General features: G+C 47.3%; 1 protein-coding gene across 1 annotated transcript in view; it reads left to right on the forward strand.

Annotated features, from left to right (window-relative positions):
• Positions 1–532: 532 nt before the first annotated feature.
• The window catches only part of LOC120058744 (cadherin-4-like), a 93,942-nt gene continuing 70,591 nt past the window's right edge, over positions 533–23,883 (forward strand). The window contains exons 1-2 of the mRNA XM_039007485.1: positions 533–742; positions 14,917–15,129. Coding sequence (XP_038863413.1) covers positions 533–742; positions 14,917–15,129 — 423 coding nt within the window. The remainder of the gene's footprint in view (positions 743–14,916; positions 15,130–23,883) is intronic.

The following is a 23,883-nucleotide window of genomic DNA, read 5'->3' on the forward strand; positions in this document are numbered from 1 at the left end:
GACGGCAACACAAAGCCCATCTGATTCTCTCCTTTATTTCCACCCTGTTCCTTTGGAAAGGTTGTGACATTATCAGGGATATTTCTCCAAACATCATTTCTGGGTAAAAGTCCACAGAGAGACCGGCAGGCAGATGATATATGCAGGCGTGAAGAGACAACATCAAACAGCTCAAGAGCAAAATACCACACTGCTGTATTCATAACCTTTCAATGGAATAAGAACGGTATCCACCACCATGCATGAATGGTCATTCACGTATGATAATGTGAACCATGTATTGGTAGTATTAACATGTATTGGTAGTATTATCCAGTCATAACTATGCATGAATTACATCTCTCTCTCTCTCTCTCTCTCTCTCTCTCTCTCTCTCTCTCTCTCTCTCTCTCTCTCTCTCTCTCTCTCTCTCTCTCTCTCTCTCTCTCTCTCTCTCTCTCTCTCTCTCTCTCTCTCTCTCTCTCTCTCTCTCTCTCTCTCTCTCTCTCTCTCTCTCTCTCTCTCTCTCTCTCTAGTGAGGTTTGATGACTGTATGGAGAACGAGGGGGTGGTCTTTCAGAGCGGTGACGCCAGGTTCAGCGTTGGGACCGATGGGTCCATCTACACCCAGAGAGAGGTGGCAGGCCTGAGCGGACCGGTCCAGTTCACGGTCACTGCCAGCGGTCCACACACACACGTGTGGGAGACAACGGTCAAACTGGCCCCGATGGGGCAAGCCACACCCTCACCGCCAGGCAATCAGGTAAGAATATCATTCTGTTCATACAGTAGATGTGCACACACACACACATGCACGTAGGTGCATACTCACGTCACACGTACGCACCCACTCTCACACACCTTTGAAACGTATTTCAGTCAAGTTTCAGTCAGCGATCAGCTCAGTGTGATCTCCCTTACTCCCTTATCTTCTGCTGGGGTCTGGATAGCAACTAACAACTGAGTGGTACGATCATCACACTCTCAAAGGGGAGGAGGACTGTACTCACCCGTAAGTTGTTATTGGAAAACATCCATCCGCCCGTCTGTCTGTCCCTCCCTGTCCCCGGTTGCCCCCAGGCTGGTTTTCCCTGACAGTGTTAAAGACCAGGTAGACTACAGAGCTCTGACTAGAGCGCGTCGCCTCACCTCACGTGATCGTCAGTGCCAGCCTAGAGGAGGGCAGCAGTGCTGCTAATGTTAACCACGTTCAGCAACGACAACGCACGCTACTTTTATGGGGGCGGTGCCAATAGAAGGCATCCAAGCCACCCCAGATCAATTCCAGCAGAGACGGAGTGATCGCTTACAGCCTTAATGTCGGACAGCACTCACACTTGGTCTCAATTAGTCTGTAAAAGAGGTCGGGGGACACAGGTAGGAGTGGTGCAAGGCATTGTGGGATTGAATCTCTTCTGGAAAGAATATCTTGGGTGTCAGGGATGACTGTGTTCCTGGGTCAAGGGACTTGTGTGATACATTGTTAAGACGTATACCCCCTAGTTTTATACTCAGCTGGCCCCTCCCGGGATTTTGTGTTAAACGCACTACGACAAAGCTTCTTCGTGTACTTGGGAGGATGGCTAGACGTTACACCGTCCTTCTCTCAGCCCATATCCAAGCTGCAGGCGTACGTTAAATCGAGACTTGGTTTCCTCTATCATAATCGCTCCTCTTTCACCCCTGCTGCCAAACTAACCCTGATTCAGATGACCATCATACCCATGCTAGATTACGGAGACGTAATTTATAGATCGGCGGGTAAGGGTGCTCTCCAGCGGCTAGATGTTCTTTACCATTGGGCCATCGGATTTGCCACCAATGCTCCTTATAGGACATATTACTGCAGTCTATACTCCTCTGTAAACTGGCCATCTCCGTATACTCGACACAAGACCCATGGGTTGATGCTTATTTATAAAACGCTCTTAGGCCTCCCTCCTAGCTGCAACCCTCTTTCCTACACGTACAGCACCCATTCTGTCATTCGCATTCTGTTCAAGGTCCCCAAAGCGTACACATCCCTGGGTCGCTCCTCTTTTCAGGTCGCTGCGGCTAGCGACTGGAAGGAGCTTACAAACAAAACACTCTAGCTGGACAATCATGGACACTCTTTACTGACGCGTTGCGTGATTTATTGTTTGTCTCTACCTTTTTGCCCTTCGTGCTCTTTTCTGTGCCTGGCAATGTTTGTACCATGCTTTGTGCTGCTACCATGTTGTATTGCTGCCATGTTGTGTTGTTGTCTTAGGTCTCTCTTTATGTAGTGTTGTGGTGTCTCTCTTGTCGTGATGTGTGTTTTGTCCAGTTATAAAAAAATTATCTTATCCCAGCCCCGTCCCCACAGGAGGCTCTTTGCCTCTTGGTAGGCTGTCATTGTAAATAAAACATATTGAAAGAATGTGTGTTCTGTGTCAGTGGATCTGTGTCTGTGTGTTTGTTTGCTGTCTGTCCAGTGTCTGTCCAGTGTGTGAAAGCATGTTTCATTGTCTCTGAGGGTGTTTCTTAATGTGTGCTATGTGTTGGTATGCGCGTGCCCAATGTATATGTTTCTCTGTGTTAGCCTCACTTGCACAAACATGGCAACCCAGGAAGACACTGACTAGTCCTATAATAGTAGCTCAAACCTGGCAACCCAGGCAGGAGACTGAGTAGTCCTATTATGGTGTCTCAAACCTGGCAACCCAGGAATGAACTGAGTAGTCCTATAATGGTGTCTCAAACCTGGCAACCCATGCGGGAGACAGTAGTCCTATAATGGTGTCTCAAACCTGACAACTCAGGAATGAACTGAGTAGTCCTACAATAGTATCTGAATCCAGGAATACACTGAGTAGTCCTATAATAGTAGCTCAAACCTGGCAACCCAGGAATGAACTGAGTAGTCCGATAATAGTATCTGAATCCAGGAATACACTGAGTAGTCCTGTAATGGTGTCTCAAACCTGGCAACCCAGGCAGGAGACTGAGTAGTCCTATAATATTGTCTCAAACCTGGCAACCCAGGCGGGAGACTGAGTAGTCCTATAATGGTGTCTCAAACCTGGCAACCCAGGAATGAACTGAGTACCGTAATTTCTGGACTATTAAGCGCACCTGAATATAAGCTGCACCCACTGAATTAAAAAAAATATATGTATTTTGTACATAAATAAGCCGCACATGTCTATAAGCCGCAGGTGCCTACCGGTACATTGAAACAAATGAACTTTACACAGCCTTTAAACGAAACACGGCTTGTAACAAAAATAAATAGGCCTTTAAACGAAACACGGCTTGTAACAAAAATAAATAGGCTTTAACAAAACACGGCTTGTAACAAAAATTTAAAAAAAATAGCAGTAAACAGTAGCCTACCAAGAAAGTCATTGGTCACTATCTTCCTCCTGTGCACTGAAACCACTGAAGTCATCTCCTTCGGTGTCGGAGTTGAATAGCCTAGAATTGCTTCATCCGATGTTGGATCGTTTTCATTGTCGCTCTCGTCACTTTCATCCGGAGGCAAATTCCCCGCTGGGCTCATGCTTCCCTCTTCAATACGCAGCAGTCCAGCCTTTCGAAACCCGTTGATGATAGTGGATTTTTTGACAATGCTCCACGCTGTCAGGACCCACTGGCAGACTTGACCATAAGTTGCTCTTCGCATGCGGCCCGTTTTAGTGAAGGATTTCTCCCCACTTGTCATCCAAGCCTCATTTTCTAGTTCGGGCCATCTGCTTTTCTTTCCTCTGAAAGCTTTTGTTGTCTTTTTGCACTGAGTCAGTTTCTCACGCTGCTGTTTCCAACGTCTTATCATCGACTCATTAAGGCCAAGCTCCCGTGCAGCAGCTCTATTTCCTTTTCCAACAGCCAGATCGATCGCCTTCAAATTGAAAGCTGCATCATATGCATTTCTCCGTGTCTTTGCCATGATGAGGGTGACAAAATGACTACCGTAATCAGAATGATGGGAAGTTTGAGCGCGCTCGATTTACGTCACATTATGTGACGGTGCTCAGTTTTTTGGCGGCATGAATCTTGTGAAAGCGGGAAAAATCCATAAATTAGCCGCGTCATTGTATAAGCCGCAAGGTTCAAAGCGTGGGAAAAAGTAGCGGCTTATAGTCCGGAAATTACGGTAGTCCTATAATGGTGTCTCAAACCTGGCAACTCAGGAATGAACTGAGTAGTCCTATAATAGTATCTGAATCCAGGAATACACTGAGTAGTCCTATAATAGTAGCTCAAACCTGGCAACCCAGGAATGAACTGAGTAGTCCTATAATAGTATCTGAATCCAGGAATACACTGAGTAGTCCTATAATAGTAGCTCATACCTGGTAACCCAGGAATGAACTGAGTTGTCCTATAATAATCAAATCAAATCAAAGTTTATTTGTCACGTGTGTCGAAAACAACAGTGAAATGCTTACTTACAGGCTCTAACCAATAGTGCAAAAAATATATTAGGTGAACAATAGGTAAGTAAAGAAATAAAAACAACAGTAAAAAGACAGTGAAAAACTGTAGTGAGGCTATATACAGTAGCGAGGCTATAAAAGTAGCGAGGCTAAATACAGACACCGGTTAGTCAGGCTGATTGAGGTAGTATGTACATGTAGATATGGTTAAAGTGACTATGTATATATGATGAACAGAGAGTAGCAGTAGCATAAAGAGGGGTTGGCGGGTGGTGGGTGGCGGGACACAATGCAGATAGCCCGGTTAGCCAATGTGCGGGAGCACTGGTTGGTCGGGCCAATTGAGGTAGTATATACATATGTACATGAATGTATAGTTAAAGTGACTGTGCATATATGATAAACAGAGAGTAGCAGCAGCGTAAAAGAGGGGTTGGGGGTTGGAACACAATGCAGATAGTCTGGGTAGCCATTTGATTACCTGTTCAGGAGTCTTATAGCTTGGGGGTAAAAACTGTTGAGAAGCCTTTTTGTCCTAGACTTGGCACTCCGGTACCGCTTGCCATGCGGTAGTAGAGAGAACAGTCTATGACTGGGGTGGTTGGGGTCTTTGAACATTTTTAGGGCCTTCCTCTGACACCGCCTGGTGTAGAAGCCCTGGATGGCAGGACGCACTACCCTCTGTAGTGCCTTGCGGGCGGAGGCCGAGCAATTGCCGTACCAGGCAGTGATACAACCAGTCAGGATGCTCTCGATGTTGCAGCTGTAGAACCTTTTGAGGATCTCAGGACCCATGCCAAATCTTTTTAGTTTCCTGAGGGGGAATAGGCTTTGTCGTGCCCTCTTCACGACTGTCTTGGTGTGTTTGGACCATTCTAGTTTGTTGGGGATGTGAACACCAAGGAACTTGAAGCTCTCAACCTGCTCCACTGCAGCACCGTCGATGAGAATGGGGGCGTACTCGGTCCTCTTTTTCCTGTAGTCCACAATCATCTCCTTAGTCTTGGTTACGTTGAGGGAGAGGTTGTTATTCTGGCACCACCCGGCCAGGTCTCTGACCTCCTCCCTATAGGCTGTCTCGTTGTTGTCGGTGATCAGGCCTACCACTGTTGTGTCGTCTGCAAACTTAATGATGGTGTTGGAGTCGTGCCTGGCCATGCAGTCGTGGGTGAACAGGGAGTACAGGAGGGGACTGAGCACGCGCCCCTGGGGGGCCCAGTGTTGAGGATCAGCATTGCAGATGTGTTGCTACCTACCCTTACCACCTGGGGGCGGCCTGTCAGGAAGTTCAGGATCCAGTTGCAGAGGGAAGTGTTTAGTCCCAGGATCCTTAGCTTAGTGAGGAGTTTTGAGGGCACTATGGTGTTGAACGCTGAGCTGTAGTCAATGAATAGCATTCTCACATAAGTGTTCCTTTTGTCCAGGTGGGAAAGGGCAGTGTGGAGTGCAATAGAGATTGCATAATCTGTGGATATGTTGGGGCGGAATGCAAATTGGAGTGGGTCTAGGGTTTCTGGGATAATGGTGTTGATGTGAGTTATTACCAGCCTTTCAAAGCACTGGCTACGGACGTGAGTGCTACGGGTCTGTAGTCATTTAGGCAGGTTGCGTTTGTGTTCTTGGGCATAGGGACTATGGTGGTCTGCTTGAAACATGTTGGTATTAAAGACTCAATCAGGGACATGTTGAAAATGTCAGTGAAGACACCAGCCAGTTGGTCAGCACATGCCCGGAGAACACGTCCTGGTAATCCGTCTGGCCCCGCAGCCTTGTGTATGTTGACCTGTTTAAAGGTCTTACTCACGTCAGCGTGATCACACAGTCGTCCAGAACAGCTGATACTCTCATGCATGCCTCAGTGTTGCTTGCCTCGAAGCGAGCATAGAAGTGATTTAGCTCGTCTGGTAGGCTCGTGTCACTGGGCAGCTCGCGGCTGTGCTTCCCTTTGTAGTCTGTAATAGTTTGCAAGCCCTGCCACATAAGACGAGCGTCGGAACCGGTGTAGTATGATTCAATCTTAGCCCTGTATTGACGCTTTGCCTGGTTGATGGTTCGTCGCAGGGCATAGCAGGATTTCTTGTAAGCTTCCGGGTTAGAATCCCGCACCTTGAAAGTGGCAGCTCTGCTCTTTAGCTCAGTACGAATGTTGCCTGTAATCCATGACTTCTGGTTGGGATATGTACATACAGTCACTGTGGGGACGATGTCCTCGATGCACTTATTGATGAAGCCAGTGATTGATGTGGTGTACTCCTCAATGCCATCGGAAGAATCCCGGAACATGTTCCAGTCTGTGATAGCAAAACAGTCCTGTAGTTTAGCATCTGCTTCATCTGACCACTTTTTTATAGACCGAGTCACTGGTGCTTCCTGCTTTAATTTTTGCCTGTAAGCAGGAATCAGGAGGATAGAGTTGTGGTCGGATTTACCAAATGGAGGGCGAGGGAGAGCTTTGTATGCGTCTCTGTGTGTGGAGTACAGGTGATCTAGAGCTTTTTCCCTCTGGTTGCACATTTAACATGTTGATAGAAATTTGGTGGAACTGATTTCCGTTTCCCTGCATTAAAGTCTCCGGCCACCAGGAACGCCTCCTCTGGGTGAGTGGTTTGCTTATTTCCTTATACAGCTGACTGAGTGCAGTCTTAGTGCCAGCGTCTGTCTGTGGTGGTAAATTAACAGCCACAAAAAGTATAGCTGAAAACTCTCTAGGCAAGTAGTGTGGCCTGCAATTTATCACAATATACTCTACTTCAGGCGAGCAAAATCTAGAGACTTCCTCAGATTTCGTGCACCAGTTGTTGTTTACAAATATGCACAGACCGCCCCCCCCTCGTTTTACCGGAGTGTGCTGTTCTATCTTGCCGGTGCAGCGTATATCCCGCTAGCTGAATATCCATGTCGTCATTCAGCCACGATTCCGTGAAACATAGGATATTACAGTTTTTGATGTCCCGTTGGTAGGATATTCGTGATCGTACCTCGTCTAATTTATTGTCCAATGATTGCACGTTGGCGAGTAATATTGACGGTAACGGCAGCTTTCCCACTCGCCTTCTGCGGGTCCTAACGAGGCATCCCGCTCTGTGTCCTCTGTACCTGCGTTTCTTCCTCTTGCCAATAACTGGGATGTTGGCCTTGTCAGGTGTTTGGAGTATGTCCTGTGCGTCATGCTTGTTGAAGAAAAAATCTTTGTCTAATCCGAGGTGAGTGATCGCTGTCCTGATATCCAGAAGATATTTTTTTGCCGTAAGATACGGTTGCAGAAACATGATGTAGATAATAAGTTACAAATAGCACGGGGGAAAAAACACATAATAGCACAATTGGTTGGGCGCCTGTAAAACTGCTGCCATTTCTTCCGATGCCATTTTATCAAATAGTATCTGAATCCAGGAATACACTGAGTAGTCCTGTAATGGTGTAGCAAACCTGACAACCCAGGAATGAACTGAGTAGTCCTATAATGGTGTCTCAAACCTGGCAACCCAGGCAGGAGACTGAGTAGTCCTATAATGGTGTCTCAAACCTGGCAACCCAGGCGGGAGACTGAGTAGTCCTATAATGGTGTCTCAAACCTGGCAACCCAGGAATGAACTGAGTAGTCCTGTAATGTAATGGTGTCTCAAAACCTGGCAACCCGGGCAGGAGACTGATTAGTACTATATTAGTAGTCCTTTGATTTATTTACTGAAGGTATCCTACAGCCCAGGAAGGGGGATAAAAATACCCACAACTGATTTCACTCTGCTGCCTATACAGACTGTCACACATAGTCAGCCTGGACTTTCACCAGGGCACTGGGTTCAGCTGGGCTTGGCATGGCCTTTATCTCAACCCTTTAGGTTAGAAGTGAAGGCTATTCGAGGAGTGGAAAGTTTGGATGGTAGGAAACAGCATATATTAACAAAGTTAGAGTGACTCTACTGTAGCTTTGAGCTAAGACTTTGAGTCTAAGACTCGTCATTGGCCCGTTCCATCTCTCTCCCTGAACCCCAATGGTCCATTCCAGCATCTAATCAGCATTTAATCAGTGCAGTGATTCTCATGTCTCCCTGCCACCTGGTACTAAATGTCCTACTGGAGGCGAGAGTGGTAGGGGCGGCCAGGGCACTCTGACATTGCTTAGATAGGGATCACAGGATCAGCCAAAAAATCTCCCTGGCCAGAACAGACCATGTGCCACTCAGTTCTCTGCCATCAAACCGATCCACCACGAGAACCTCTTACTGTGGGCAGCCAAGATGGGGTCACACCATGGCTGCCATACTACGTGAGGAGAGTGTGTTGGTTCCAAGGGAGTGTGTGTGCGAAGCCAAGTGTGTGTGCGAGTGCTCATGGAACTCAGGCAGCTTCACACCCACATCCCGCTGGGTTCACGGACTTTGCGGCAGAGATAGCCAGACGAACTAAAGGGCAGGTCTTAGACCCTAAGCAACTACTCCTTTGTTTGTCTATTACACATTCATACTAGTGAAGTCTGGTACGGAAGAGGGAGGAGAATAGAGTTGGGTCAGACCATTCTACTACAGCTGTAGTGATACAAATTGATATACTAGACATGGCAAACAACAAGGACACTGAACACAATGTGAAATGGCTTTTTGTGGCTCTCTGCTCTGTGGAGTAATAACTTCCAGATGTGTGTTTTGCCAGGGGCTGACTGATATCAAAGCGTACGGGCCGGGGTGCGAGGGGAGGCTCGGGAGGGTAGGGGAAGGCCGGGATAGGAGCCAGCTGGCTGGGTTCTGGTGGCACCGGAGCTGGGCGCCGCTTCCATTTCACACTCACTGACTCCTGTTCACACAGTGTGTGTGTGTGTGTATGTGTGGGAGAGAATGTGTGTTTGTTTCTGTGTTAAAGGGATTATGTAGGATCGTGTGAATATTAAGTGTGTGTTTTAGTGTGCACTTCTGGTTGTGGATAGTACGTGGGCCCATGCGTCAGTTCCTGCGTGTGTGTATGTGCGTGCATGCATGCGTGTGTCTCTTTGTGTGTCTGTGTGTCTCGTGTCTGTGTGTCTCGTCTCTGTGTGTCTCGTCTCTGTGTGTCTCGTCTCTGTGTGTCTCGTCTCTGTGTGTCCCGTCTCCGTGTGTCTCGTCTCTGTGTGCGTGTGGGCTAGAGAAAGGAAGAACGTATGTGGAAAGTCTGTTGACTCTATTAAGCTGCTATTCTGACACTCTGAGTCTACGTCTGGCTCGGCCCCCTTCCTCTCCTCCTCTGCCATTCTTCTGTTCCAACAGCGGATGGAGGGAGTGTGTTCCAATTGCTGCAGAGGAGAGCTGGCATTTCCGTGTTAACACTTAATCAACAGTGAGTTGAACACTGTGGTCTCCGTGGTCTTGTTGTCTGGGATGGTAGTTGTACACTGTTCATTTAACATTCTAAGTGTTGTTGTCCTTTCGTTTACTCCAATTACGGAAAGGGTGGTAAGGCTAGGGGAAAATAATAAAAATATATACAGTTGAAGTCGGAAGTTTACATACACCTTAGCCAAATACATTTAAACTCAGTTTTCACAATTCCTGACATTTAATCCTAGTAAAAATTCCCTGTCTTAGTTCAGTTTATACCACTTTATTTTAAGAATGTGAAATGTCAGAATAATAGTAGAGAGAAGGATTTGTTTCAGCTTTTATTTCTTTCATCACATTCCCAGTGGGTCAGAAGTTTACATACACTCAATTAGTATTTGGTAGCGTTGCCTTTAAATTGTTTAACTTGAGTCAAACGTTTCGGGTAGCCTTCCACAAGCTTCCCACAGTAAGTTGGGTGAATTTTGGCCCATTCCTCCTGACAGAGCTGGTGTAACTGAGTCAGGTTTGTAGGCCTCCTTGCTCGCACACACTTTTTCAGTTCTGCCTACAAATTTTCTATAGGATTGAGGTCAGAGCTTTGTGATAGCCACTCCAATACCTTGACTTTGTTGTCCTTAAGCCATTTTGCCACAAATTTGGAAGTATGCTTGGGGTCATTTTCCATTTGGAAGACCCATTTGCGACCAAGCTTTAACTTCCTGACTGATGTCTTGAGATGTTGCTTCAATTTATTCACATAATTTTCCTGCCTCATGATCTATTTTGTGAAGTGCACCAGTCCCTCCTGTAGCAAAGCACCCAAACAGCATGATGCTGCCACCCCCGTGCTTCACGTTTGGGATGGTGTTCTTCGGCTTGCAAGCCTCCCCCTTTTTCCTCCAAACCTAACATTGGTCATTATGGCCAAACAGTTCTATTTTTGTTTCATCAGACCAGAGGACATTTCTCCAAAAAGTACGATCTTTGTCCCCATGTGCAGTTGCAAACCGTAGTCTGGCTTTTTAATGGCGGTTTTAGAGCAGTGGCTACTTCCTTGCTGAGCGGCCTTTCAGGTTATGTCGATATATAGGACTCGTTTTACTGTGGATATAGATACTTTTGTACCTGTTTCCTCCAGCATCTTTACAAGGTCCTTTGCTGTTTGTTCTGGGATTGATTCGCACTATTCGCACCAAAGCACGTTCATCTCTAGGAGACAGAACGCGTCTCCTTCCTGAGCAGTATGACGGCTGCGTGGTCCCATGGTGTTTATACTTGCGTACTATTGTTTGTACAGATGAACGTGGTACCTTCAGGTGTTTGGAAATTGCTCCCAAGGATGAACCAGACTTGTGGAGGTTTACAAAAATTTTTCTGAGGTCTTGGCTGATTTCTTTGGATTTTCCCATGATGTCAAGCAAATAGGCAGTGAGTTTGAAGGTAGGCCTTGAATTACATCCACAGGTACACCTTCAATTGACTCAAATGATGTCAATTAGCCTATCAGAAGCTTCTAAAGCCATGACATAATTTTCTGGAATTTTCCAAATTGTTTAAAGGCACAGTTAACTTAGTGTATGTAAACTTCTGACCCACTGGAATTGTGATACAGTGAATTATAAGTGAAATAATCTGTCTGTAAACAATTGTTGGAAAAATTACTTGTGTCATGCACAAAGTAGATGTCCTAACCAACTTGCCAAAACTATAGTTTGTTAACAAGACATTTGTGGAGTGGTTGAAAAATGAGTTTTAATGACTTCAACCTAAGTGTATGTAAACTTCCGACTTTAACTGTATATTTACCACCCAAATATGGGGGATTGGAAATGATGCAGACAATTACATTGATGGAAGCTACACTCTATCTGCAATATTAAAGCTGATCAAACCCCTAAATATATATATATATATAATTCTACATTCAGTTATTTAATGCTTAGACCATTGCAACCAGACAATGGCAGTCCTTTTAGCAGGCTGTTGTGTGATGATGTTAGCCTCCATGCTATAGGAATGATGGTGAATTCCTGAGTTTGCCCCTTGTTCGATATTTGACAATCTAACACAATCCTATCTAGTAGTCCACTGTCTTGGTGTTCTCTGCCTGTGTGTGTGTGCATGTGTGTTCGTTCACATATTCGTCTGTGTTATTTCTGAGTTATCAATGTGTGTCAGCAGGCTGCGGCCAGAATTCCAGTACACTACCACAGCTGGAGAACAGCTTGGCCAGAGTCCCTTAGGCAACAATGGGCACAGCTCATCTCTCCCTCTCTGGCTCTTGCTCTCTTTCTATCTCTCTCGCGCTCTCTGTCTCTCACTTCTCTCCCTGTGCGCCTTACTCACCAACGGTCCACATGTACCTGTTAGCATCTGCAGATGAAAGGATTTAGGGCATGACTTATTTAGACAGAGGTCACATCTGCTTCTCAATATAACCCCCCCCCCCCCCACACACACACTATCTCGACCCCCTGTCTCCCTCCCCCATCCAACCCCTAATACCCCCGGAACCCCTCCTCCCTCCCCTCCCTAGTCCCCCCACCGTGGCACTCTGAACTGGGGTAGCCAGCCCCTGCAATCAGGCCCACTGAGCCCTCCTCCCGATGAGAAATAGAAGACATTTGTCCAGAACCCAGCGTACATCTGTCGCCTCTCTCCATCTGACTAATCTAGTTTGGATCCATGTACCGTAGCTGGAGAACACACGCGTGTTTGACTTGGCACTGTGTACCGGGGGGAGAGAGAGGTGTCCCCCTGAACATACACCATGGGGATCTGGTTCAGGCAACATGGCACATGATGACACATGATGGAACATGTCACATGTGTGTTTGGAAGGGTAGACTGTGCCTGGCACAGGAGAGGGGAAGAATGGTTGGATTAGATTATTTCTGGATCGGGAGGATTTAGAAAAGCAAAGACAGAGCTCTCTGTATGAGGAGCTGCAGCTCCCCTATTGGCAGAGAGATGAAGTGCACCCACTACACTCATTCATTCCCCTGTGTACAGGACATGAAAATAATTTGTGCTGAAATCAGTCACCGAGGGAAGCAGGGAATTCAAGATTGACTGTCACATTTACAACTCCAAAAAGTTTGGACAATATTTGAAACATCAAAACGCTCTAAACTCGAAATGTGCCAAATTATATTTGACAAGCAAATGACAGAGCCCAAACATGTCTCTACCCTCGCTCCCTCCATCATGTCAGCCCTTAACCCGCTCCTTCCCTTCTCCCTCTCTTTTCCCCTCTTCCTACTTTTTCCCGCTTGTCTATCCCATGCCCCCCACCCTCCCGTGTTCTGTGCCAGATCTGATGTTTGAAATGTGGAGCTGGATTGAAGAAACTGAAAACGACACATTCACCCATGGGCATTGCCCCTCTTCTCCTCCCTTCCTTCCCACCCACTCAACATGCCAACCTTGCCAACCTCTCATCTGAAAGCATTGTTTCCACTGGCAGGTACAGCCCAGCTTCGGAGGCAACCAGACAGCGGGGTGTACATAAAGGGAGGGGGGGGGGGGGGGGTTTATAGACTGTGTGGAAAGTTCCACGGGGCAGTAATTAGAAGAAACAGCTTGCGGTGCGCCAGAGCTCTCAATTTCAGTGTGCCAAGAGAACCTTTTTTTATTCTTCTGCTGTTGTGCCCTGTTCCTGTATAGTTCCTGGGTTTCCCCTTGCATTTTAACTACCAATAGGAAACCGCAAGGCCACACATTCGAGAGAGGGGGAAGAGAGAGGGAAGTAAGAGAGGGGAGGGAAGGTAAAATGAAATATTGGAACAGGTATTAAAACACAAGGCTTTTTATATGTAAATATATGGTGATTGGACCTGTCTCTCTGATACGAGGAGCGGAGTTTGTTCTCACACACACACACGCACGCACACACACACACACACAATACGCTTATCTTACCTTGTGCCACTGCTCTCACCCGTTTAGCTGGAGATGTCTCTCATTCGCTCCCCGCCATGGACCAATAGGCATAGTGAAAGCAGATAATTTGGGGAGACCTGGTGGAAATCTAAGGGACACCTGGGATAGAGCGTTGGCACGACATCATCCTAGCCCTCTGGCGCGCTTACCCGTCTCACGCTCCATCCACCTATTAGCATAGCACTCCGCAGCTTCTGATGAATTGCTATTGCCAAGACAAGCTGTCAGGATCAGCCGAAAGGGAGGAGAGAGGGAGAAAACTATAAGGGGAGAGAGAGATGGATGGGGGGGGGGGGGGGGGGGGGGGGGGGGGGAGGGTTATAGAAAGCGAGATTGAGAGGGGAGGAGCTAGAGGGCTGAGGGATGTGGTTGGAGGACGATTCTGACTGAACTTGCTGAACTCTGGACGTGTGTATTATAACCCGGAGGTTACACTGAAGCCCGGAGATACTGCATGTCAAATCTAACACGATATCTCCCGGTCAATACCTAGAGTTCCCATAGCCCCTGGACATGCAGGATACAGTGTGTTCCTACTAGCAGAGCCTGGAGATGCTGGACTGATTTGAACTTTGTATTATTCATGTGGAGCCCGGACCATACAGGACACGACCCTGAGAATCTACAGCTCTGCTTTTAGTCATACAGCAGGCTCCCAGATACACATACATGAATGTCGCCATGACACATTATGTCCGTTTGTTACGGGCTTGTCGTATATTTGATTTGCCGTTGAAACGAGAAAATAACGAGCGGCTTATCTAACTTAATCTTTGACTGCACCCAGCATTTTTTCCCCCGTTGATTCAAATGCTGAATAAATGAATCACCGGATTGACTTTGTAATTGTGTTTCTCGACAGTTGGTTGCTCTGCCAATGCATCTCAAACTTTGTTGGTAATCCATCTCATTTGATTGCACCGCACCGAAACCCACCTCACTGATTACAATCAAGACATCATTAGCAGCAAGACTTTAATGAGTGAACATTCACACATAAGGGGATGGCGGTTCCTGGTAGCCATCTTATTCCGGATTAAAACACAAGCCTGCAGGTAGACAGTTCTCACAGTATCCCTGGCCATGCAATAGGAATAGGGGTGTAAATCCCAGGAGAGACGTGTCCACTCTTTATGGGAGTTTTTAACAACCAGGTGTAAAGAACAAGGTCTGAGCTAGCTGCGGCTCCTCAGGACCTCCTCTTGCACACACACGTGCACACTCACATGTACGCACGTCACAATTTTATCCCATAGCAACCCGCTCAACTGTGTCTTTGTCCTTTGTGTCGTGTCTTTCAGATCAGAGTGGAACAGGGGAAAGGAGGGGAGAGGAAGGAGGAAGAGGGGGTCAAAGCACCACCAGAGTTCCAGGCCCCACCCACTGTCATCATGTTTCCCAGGCAACGGGAGATGGGCTCCAAGGGACTGCGGAGACAGAAGAGAGACTGGGTCATTCCGCCAATCAACGTGCCTGAAAACTCCAGAGGTCCCTTCCCACAGATGCTCGTCAGCGTAAGTGACCTTTATGATTGGTTCACTCCCAAAGTCAGACAGGAAGTACACAGAACTTAAACCCTTTTTCAAGTCCTAACAATAAATGGTTCGTACACATGGTGTTGGTTCGTCGGTCGTAAAATCACAAATTGCAAAACGGTTTTCTAATGATCAATAAGCCTTTTAAAAGCCTTTTTTTTTTTTTGATAACACAACGTGCCATTGGAACACAGGAGTGATGGTTGCTGATAATGGGCCTCTGTACACCTATGTAGACATTCCATATAAAATCTGCCATTCCAAAATCTGCCAATCTGCCATTTCCAATTGTCATTTACAACATTAACAATGTCTACACTGTATTTCTGATCAATTTGATGTTATTTTAATGGACAACAAATGTGATTTTCTTTCAAAAACAGGGGCATTCCTAAGTGACCCCAAACTGTTGAACGGGAGTGTATATATGGATCAAAATATCAATGCTAATCAGTGTAATTCAAAAGCAATCTGTTTGCATAGCAAGTCCGTGGGTGGTCAAAACCATTTAAGAAGCAATAGCCACTGAATGTTCTTGTGAGTGAGAGCGAGTATGATAGAAAGCCCTACAGGAGAAACAAAGAGGAGTTTCTCACTACTGGTCCGTGCCTACTCCCCCCATCCTCATTATGACTGGTTGTCAGGCATGGAATGTGATTATGCCGTGTGTCTGTGATACGATTACAACTGCAAAATGTGCTCAGGTATTCTATCCACACTGATTGGGCTAAGAGCTTTTCCCCTTGGACTGAGAGCTCTGTCGCCAGAGACACCGGAGAGCTCCGTCTCTCTAAGTCTTTCTTTAGTCTGCTGGGCTTCGACTGAAATAACTGTATATTGTCCCCTTTATTCAGCAACTCAGTTCAGTTGACTTTAATGATATTTGCACAGCTCCTTTTACAATGTCATTTGTCACAGACTTGTAAGTAAAAATCCTGGTCTGGATCCTGGTATAATGGAAAGCCTTGAGTGACATTAAGTAAGAAAAAGTCCCTATCCTCAGCTAGCTAAATTCCAGGGCAAGACTTCATCCCTCGATGTTTAATATAAGTCCATGGTTTTGGGGGCATCTACAAACCACAGATCTAAAGTGTGTCGTTTTGAACTGGGGAGATGTGATCAGATAGAAACCACCCCCGCAACGATGTGTTCCCATGGCCTAAACCACGTATCTTTTATGTCTGTCCTGTGAACTTGGGAGAAATATGCTCTCACCCACCAGTCTGCTGCCTCTGAGGTGCTTGATCGTTATTCAACAGAGCTCCGGTCATTTAGTATTCAAGTTACGGCGGCGGGGAACAACACAAGTGACTAACGTCCAAACAAATTACATTTGAGCAGAACTGCTCTTTTTTTTTTTTTAAGTATGGAAAATAAACAGAAACACAGAGGGGATTGGGGGTCGAGAATGTACAAGCTGCCCGGAAAAGAAAACAACATGAATAAATGAACGCTTGTGTAAATGCGCTGTGTAGCGCAATGCACTACGGACTTTGAAATGTGAAGGTTCTGTCACAACAGAATGCTCAGTTTGTCTCAGGCAAAGAACCTCTGGAACCCGGGCCTATGCTGTGTGCTGTAGTTCATCACAAAACATCACTCCCAATGAACAAAACCTATTGGTTTTTACGTCTCTCTCTCTCTCTCTCTCTCTCTCTCTCTCTCTCTCTCTGTCTCTGTCTCTCTCTCTCTCTCTCTCTCTCTCTCTCTCTCTCTCTCTCTCTCTCTCTCTCTCTCTCTCTCTCTCTCTCTCTCTCTCTCTCTCTCTCTCTCTCTCTCTCTCTCTCTCTCTCTCTCTCTCTCTCTCTCTCTCTCTCTCTCTCTCTCTCTTTTTATCTGAGATATCTAGCCTTTTCAGCTTTTCTGCCTGTTTACAGAACCCTCGCAACTTTTGCATTTGGGTTTAAATTGTGCAGAAGAAGCATTTTTTTCATATTTATTTTCTTTCTTTGTTTTTCGCCCTGTTTCCATCCCGTCCGAAGGGATAGCCCGCAGAGGAACTTGAAGGTATCCCAAAAAAAGACTGGAATGAAAGGAGGAGGAGAGGAGTTTCTCTCCCTTTATTAGAAAGGATGGGAGGAGTATTTCAAGATGTGTCCCATCTCTCCCTGGCAGGGTCGGGCTGTTCTCGTCAGCGCCCCGGGCCCCCACTGCAGCGAGACAGCTCTCATGTGTCCAGGGGTCAGTAAAAACCCGAGAAGAGAGGAGAGGGGGAGGAATGGAGGGGAGGGAATCAAAGGAGTGTTTGGAAGGGTTAGCGTGCAGCCAATACAATCCACCGCCTGTGCTGTAAATAGGCCCTCTAGGAGCTGGTGGAGGACTTGGAGTAAACTTTTAGGAGCAGGGGAGAAGTGATGCGTGCTGATGCCTCCACTCGGGTCCCATCTCTCTCTTTAATAATGACTGGAGGGCAGTTATGGCCATACAGAGAGATCCACTGTACCAAGGATAGATTTTAACAAGGAGCCAGATAGATTTTTGTGGGGTTTTGATGTCGTTATCTTTGATGTTTTTGCTTTGTACGTTTTGTGCTTTTGACCGGTTCCATGGGTAGACGATCCAGTTACACCACACGACCAAAAGTATGCGGACACCTGCTTGTCGAACATCTCATTCCAAAATCATGGGCATTGATATGGAGTTGCTGCTATAACAGCCTCCACTCTTCTGGGAATGCTTCCCACTAGATGTTGGAACATTGCTGCAGGGACTGGCTTCCATTCAGCCACAAGAGCATTAGTGAGGTCGGGTACTGATGTTGGGCGATTAGGCCTGGCTCGCCGTCAGCGTTCCAATTCATCGCAAAGGTATTAGGTCGGGTTGAGGTCAGGGCTCTGTGCAGCCCAGGCAAGTTCTCCCACATCGATCTCGACAAACTGTTTTTGAATGGACCTCGTTTTATGCACGAGGTCCATTCATGTCATGTCATGCTAAAACAGGAAGGTCCTTCTCCAAACTGTTGCCACAAAGTTGGAAGCACAGAATCGTCTAGAACGTCATTGTATGCTGTAGCGTTAAGATTTCCCTTCACTGGAACTAAGGGGCCTAGCCCGAACCATGAAAACAGCCCCAGACCATTATTCCTCCTCCACCAAACTTTACAGTTGGCACTATGCATTGGGGCTGGTAGCGCTCTCCTAGCATCCACCAAACCCAGATTCATCCGTCGGACTGCCAGATGGTGAAGCGTGATTAATCTCTCCAGAGACTGTTTCCACTGCTCCAGAGTCCAATGGCGGTGAGCTTTACACCACTCCAGCCGACGCTTGGCGTTGCGCATGGTGATCGTAGGCTTGTGTGCGGCTGCTCGGCCATGGAAACCCATTTCATGAAGCTTCTGACGAACAGTTCTTGTGCTGACATTGCTTCCAGAGGCAGTTTGGAACTCGGTAGTGAGTGTTGCAGCCGAGGACAGACACTTTTTACGTGAAACACACTTCAGCACTCGGCGGTGGGTTTGTGTTCTAGCAGGGCATACATTTGACAAACTGACTTGTTGGAAAGGTGGCATCTTATGACAGTGCCACGTTGAAAGCCATTCTACTGCCAATGTTGGTGTGCTCGAATTTATACATCTGTCAGCAACGGGTGTGGCTGAAATAGCCATTTGTATATGTCGTGTAAGGGCATTTTATTGTTCTCTCTTTTATTTGACCAGTGAAGAGTGAAGGTTTTGAGTACATTGCTAGATAAAATACTATCCTTTTTTTTGTTTGTTAAGGCTTTCTACTACTATGCCTGAGTTACTGCTATTGTCAGTTGTAGATGTCTTATCATAAAAAGTCCCTTTGCTGTTGATGAAGCCTGTATGTCAGCAAGTGTGTGTCTGTATGTATGTGAGTGTGTGCATGCCTGTTTGTGTGTTTTAGAATTTGGAGAGAGAGAGAGGGAGAGAGAGGGAGGGAGAGAGGGAGAGAGGGAGAGAATAAATACCATGGAGACAGACAAATGGACAGACACAGCTTTCAGATTTTGTGTGGTGGAGGAGAGAAGAGTGGGTCTGCAGAGCTCTGCCATGTGTGGCTTTCTGAAGCTTACGTATACATTTATCTCTCTCCCTCCCTCTCCCCCTCCCCCTTTCACTTCCTCTCCCTCTCTCTCCCTCCCTCTCTCCCTACCTCACCATTACTCAGTGCCCTGTGTGGCATGGCTGTGAGGCTGACTGTGTGATGCCTACCTTGCCTAATGGCCTGTGAAGCCAATCCAAGCCTTAATGGCCTGTTCTGTCATCCGCCGCCCAGCTGAGTGACATGCGAGGGAAGCTCTAGTGCCGCCATCCCTCCTCTTCCCTCCCCTGGCCGAGCGGCCGTCAGCAGGACAGACAGGGCTGACAGCAGCCCTCCCTACCCCTCCGTCAGACCAGGCTATGTCACTTTGATCAGGCCACTGCTGCATGGGACAGGTGTGGTGACAAGGCCGCTGCTGCTAACCAGGACTCTTCCCCAGACCCTGAGCCCTGTCAGTGGGGTCGTGGGAAGTGTTGATTGGATGAGTGAGGTGCTAGTTGACACGCGGTACTTTGACCAGACTAGTTGCACTCATTGCCAGGGAAGTGTAAGAGAGCTCAGAGAGACTGAAGCCCAGTGCAGAGACTGCTGCTACTGTATCAAGATCCTTAGCCTCTAGCGTGTGGTTATCAAGGCCTATTGCCATCAGTCCTACTGTACTGTACAAAGACCTACAGCCTTCAGTGCTCAAATATCTGGGCCTGTAGACTGTGGTCTGTAGTTCTATCGTACAAAGGCCCTAGGCCTTTATCTCGACTGGCTACTGGGCCTGTTGGAGGCTGTACTCAGAGTTCCCCAAACGAAAGGTGTAATGGGTCCGTACTCAAAAAGATGTCGCGTAGAATGTTCACTAGAGTTAATGTGGTTAAGAAATTCCCACTGCAGTATACTCCATAGATCAGGTGGAGCTGAACGGTACACAACTTTAACAAGCAGCAAGAAGAAAGACCAACAAAGAGACAAGGCAATGGAAACATGATCGCCTTCTTACAAGAAGGAGAAAGGAGCGGGAGGCAGTAATACCTCCAATAAACATGCGTTCTTTGTCGTTTGCTTTCTTCCCCAGCCAAACAGCCGTCAATGGCATGTAAGAGCCATCGATTTCTCAACGAGGCGTTTTTGAAACCCACTATTGATCCGCACACTTCTCATGTGGGAGAAAAGTATTGATTCTTCCCACTCGGGTAAATAAAGACTCAACTTGGCCCCCCGATCGCAACCAACCAGCGTCAGCGGAAAGCCAACAACCACTCCTATGAAACAATAAACTTAACCAGAGAACAGACTTATAGTACTATACACTGAGTGTAAAAAAAACACATGAGGAACACCTGTTCTTTCCATGACAGACTGACCAGGTGAATCCAGGTGATCCTTTATTGATGCTATGATTCCTTATTGATGCTATGATCCCTTATTGAGGTCACCAGTGTAGATGAAGGCGAGGAGACAGGTTAAAGAAGGATTTTTAACCCTTGAGACATGGATTGTGTATGTGTGCCCTTCAGAGGGTGAATGGGCAAGACAAAAGATTGAAGTGCCTTTGAACGGGGTATGGTAGTAGGTGCCAGGCGCACCGGTTTGAGTGTGTCAAGAACTGCAACGCTGCTGGGTTTTTCATCAGTTCATCAGTTTCCCGTGTGTATCAAGAATGGTCCACCACCCAAAGGACATCAAGCCAACTTGACACAACTGTGAGAATTATTGGAGTCAACATGGGCCAGTATCCCTGGAATGCGTTCAACACCTTGTAGAGTCTGTTCTGAGGCAAAAGGGGGTGCAACTCAGTATTAGGAAGGTGTTCCTAATGTTTTGTACACTCAGTGTATGTACCAACAACCTATGTGTATGGTTTGGGACAGGAAGAATAGCATATTTACTGTATATGGGTGAGATGATGACGGGTATGGGATACCTGGAAGGGGCTTTCGAAGTGCTGCTTGTTTAGGAGGATTAATTGAGCCGCTGTGAAAATAGACTATAGGCTTCCATGTAAGCATTTCAACTACGGCAAAAATGTACTTGATACTCCATATGAATGTTTAACACCCGGTGTTGGTTGTGAATTCAGGTGGAACCCCAGAGTTCATAGAGATTCTCTAGCGTTGTCGCTATCCCTTTGTTCCCCCTTTCGCTCTCCTCCTTTTTTTTTTTCTCCTTTTTTTTTTCTTTCCCTCTTTCTCCATTTCCTCTTTCATTATCTGGTCTTCTCTATCGACAGTCTCATTCGCTCAGTCTACTTCTCCTCTTCCCGCCGTGGTCTACATTATGTCCTATTCGTTTCTCTTGCATCCTACAGATGTGGGATCTTAATTTGACATATGTTCTAACAGCAAAATAATCCTGCAGCAACAGGATGTTAACGTTTCGTCCATAATGATGCCTGATTGTTGGTTAGGCTATTATTTGGCCAAAGGTAGGGCTACATGAAAAGCGCAATACTGTAAACGTGTGTTAGTCTGGATAAACGTCAGTACGCTCTTAGAAAAAGGGTTCTTAAAGGAGAACCCTTTTCGGTTCCATGCAGAATCCTCTGTGGAAAGGGTTCCACATGAGAGACAGAATGGGGGATTGGGAGAGAAAGAGAGAGAGAGATAGCTGGAGAGGGAGAGAGAGATAGATGGAACCCAAGAGGGTTCTGCCTGGAACCAAAAAGGGTTCATTAAATGGTTCTCCTATGGGGACAGCCGAAGAACCCTTTTCAATTCTAGGCGGCACCTGATTTTTTTTCTAAAAGTGTAGATATGACATTGACTGCTGCGCCACCGAAAGAGTGCTTTGTCGCCCTACAATTAGGTTGAATGACCTTGTACAAGCGGTTCATTTTCTATGTCCCTTATTGATTTGGAACAATGGGAAAATGTTGCTAACATGTATTTGCTCCCCTGTTGTGCGTTCATTGCCCTGTAATTCAGGCCTTACAGAGTCACACCTACCGGACAGTTGTTGGAATGTTTCGGGTGGAAGTTGAAACGTGATACAAATCCAACACGGTTGTTTCTTACAGTGCAGGAGTTTGGTTGCACATCAATGTCCTCTTGTGTTTCTTTGTGCAATTGCACCCACTTCGTAGCTAAGATGAGTCATACTAGTAAATGATTGTGAGTGTGTGTGTGGGTGTGTGTACATCTGTGCATCTCTGTGCTTACAGTACCTGCCAGAGCACCTTTGCGCCAGTTTCTCCTTGTCTCAGGAGTTCGTTCCGTACAGCGTTTTCAGAACGGGATGAGGGAAACCCCCCCGAGGTGTCTGCTTTCTCCTCAGCGTACATTTACCAGTGATGAATGACTACAGCTCTCCACTGACACACGCAGCAACAACAAATACAGCAAGCCGAAGAAAGAAAGAGACAAAAGAAGGGGAGGAATAGAGCGGAAAAAAAGGGGGGGAAAAGCATAAAGGATTGTGATGTTTTGGAGGTGAGTTGTGTGTGTTTGTGTGTGTGGGTGGGTGTGGGTGTGACTCCAGCGAGATTAAAGGCTGGGGTTGTGTTTGGGTCTGATAGACTTCCCAGAGCCCTAGCATCCGTGGCCTTTTCCCTCAGCTCTAATGAAGCCTTCTGGCTTCTGCCTCCTCTGGCCGTGCCAACACCGCACCGATCTTCCACTTCATCTCTCGCTCTCCCTTCATCTCTCTCTCTCTGTCTCGCTCTCTCTCCCTCTCCCAGCTCTCCCTCCCTCCCTCCCTCCCTCCCTCCCTCCCTCCCTCCCTCCCTCCATCTCTCTCTCTCTCTCTCTCTCTCTGTCTCTCTCTCTCTACCCCCCCTCTCTCTCTCTCTCTCTCTCTCTCTATCCCCCCCCCCTCTCTCTCTCTCTCTCTCTCTCTCTCTCTCTCTCTCTCTCTCTCTCCCCCTCCCTCTCTCTCTCTCTCTCTCTCTCTCTCTCTCTCCCTCTCCCGCTCTCCCTCCCTCCCTCCCTCTCTCCCTCCCTCCCTCCCTCCCTCCCTCTCTCTCTCTCTCTCTGTCTCTCTCTCTACCCCCCCTCTCTCTCTCGCTCTCTCTCTCTCTATCCCCCCCTCTCTCTCTCTCTCTCTCTCTCTCTCTCTCCCCCTCTCTCTCTCTCTCTCTCTCTCTCTCTCTCTCTCTCTCTCTCTCCCTCTCCAGCTCTCCCTTCATCCCTCCCTCCCTCCCTCCCTCCCTCCCTCCCTCCCTCCCTCCCTCCCTCGCTCGCTCTCTCTCTATCCCCCCTCTCTCTCTCCCCCTCTCTCTCTCCCCCCCTCTCTCTCTCCCTCTCCAGCTCTCCCTCCCTCCCTCTCTCTCTCTCTCTCTCGCTCTCTCTCCCTCTATCTCTCTCTCTCTCTCTCTACCCCCCCTCTCTCACTCTCTCTCTCTCTCTCTCTCGCTCTCTCTCTCTATCCCCCCCCTCTCTCTCTCTCTCCCTCTCCAGCCCTCCCTCCCTCCCTCCCTCCCTCCCTCCCTCCCTCCCTCCCTCCCTCCCTCCCTCCCTCCCTCCCTCCCTCCCTCCCTCTCTGTCTCCCTCCCTCTCTGTCTCCCTCCCTCTCTGTCTCCCTCCCTCCCTCTCTGTCTCGCTCTCTCTCCCTCTATCTCTCTCTCTCTTTCTCTCCCAATCCCCCCTTCTGTCTCCCTCTCTTTCCCTCTTTCCCTCTCTCACACACTTAAAAACACGCTCATGCATACACACAACACATACCGCTCATCCTACACATACCACACACAAAGGAGCTATGTGGTGCGTGTGCCGTGCCACTGCCATTGTACACACACATT

The sequence above is a fragment of the Salvelinus namaycush genome, chromosome 14, assembly GCF_016432855.1.
Source record: "Salvelinus namaycush isolate Seneca chromosome 14, SaNama_1.0, whole genome shotgun sequence".
In the NCBI taxonomy this organism is placed as follows: domain Eukaryota; kingdom Metazoa; phylum Chordata; class Actinopteri; order Salmoniformes; family Salmonidae; genus Salvelinus; species Salvelinus namaycush.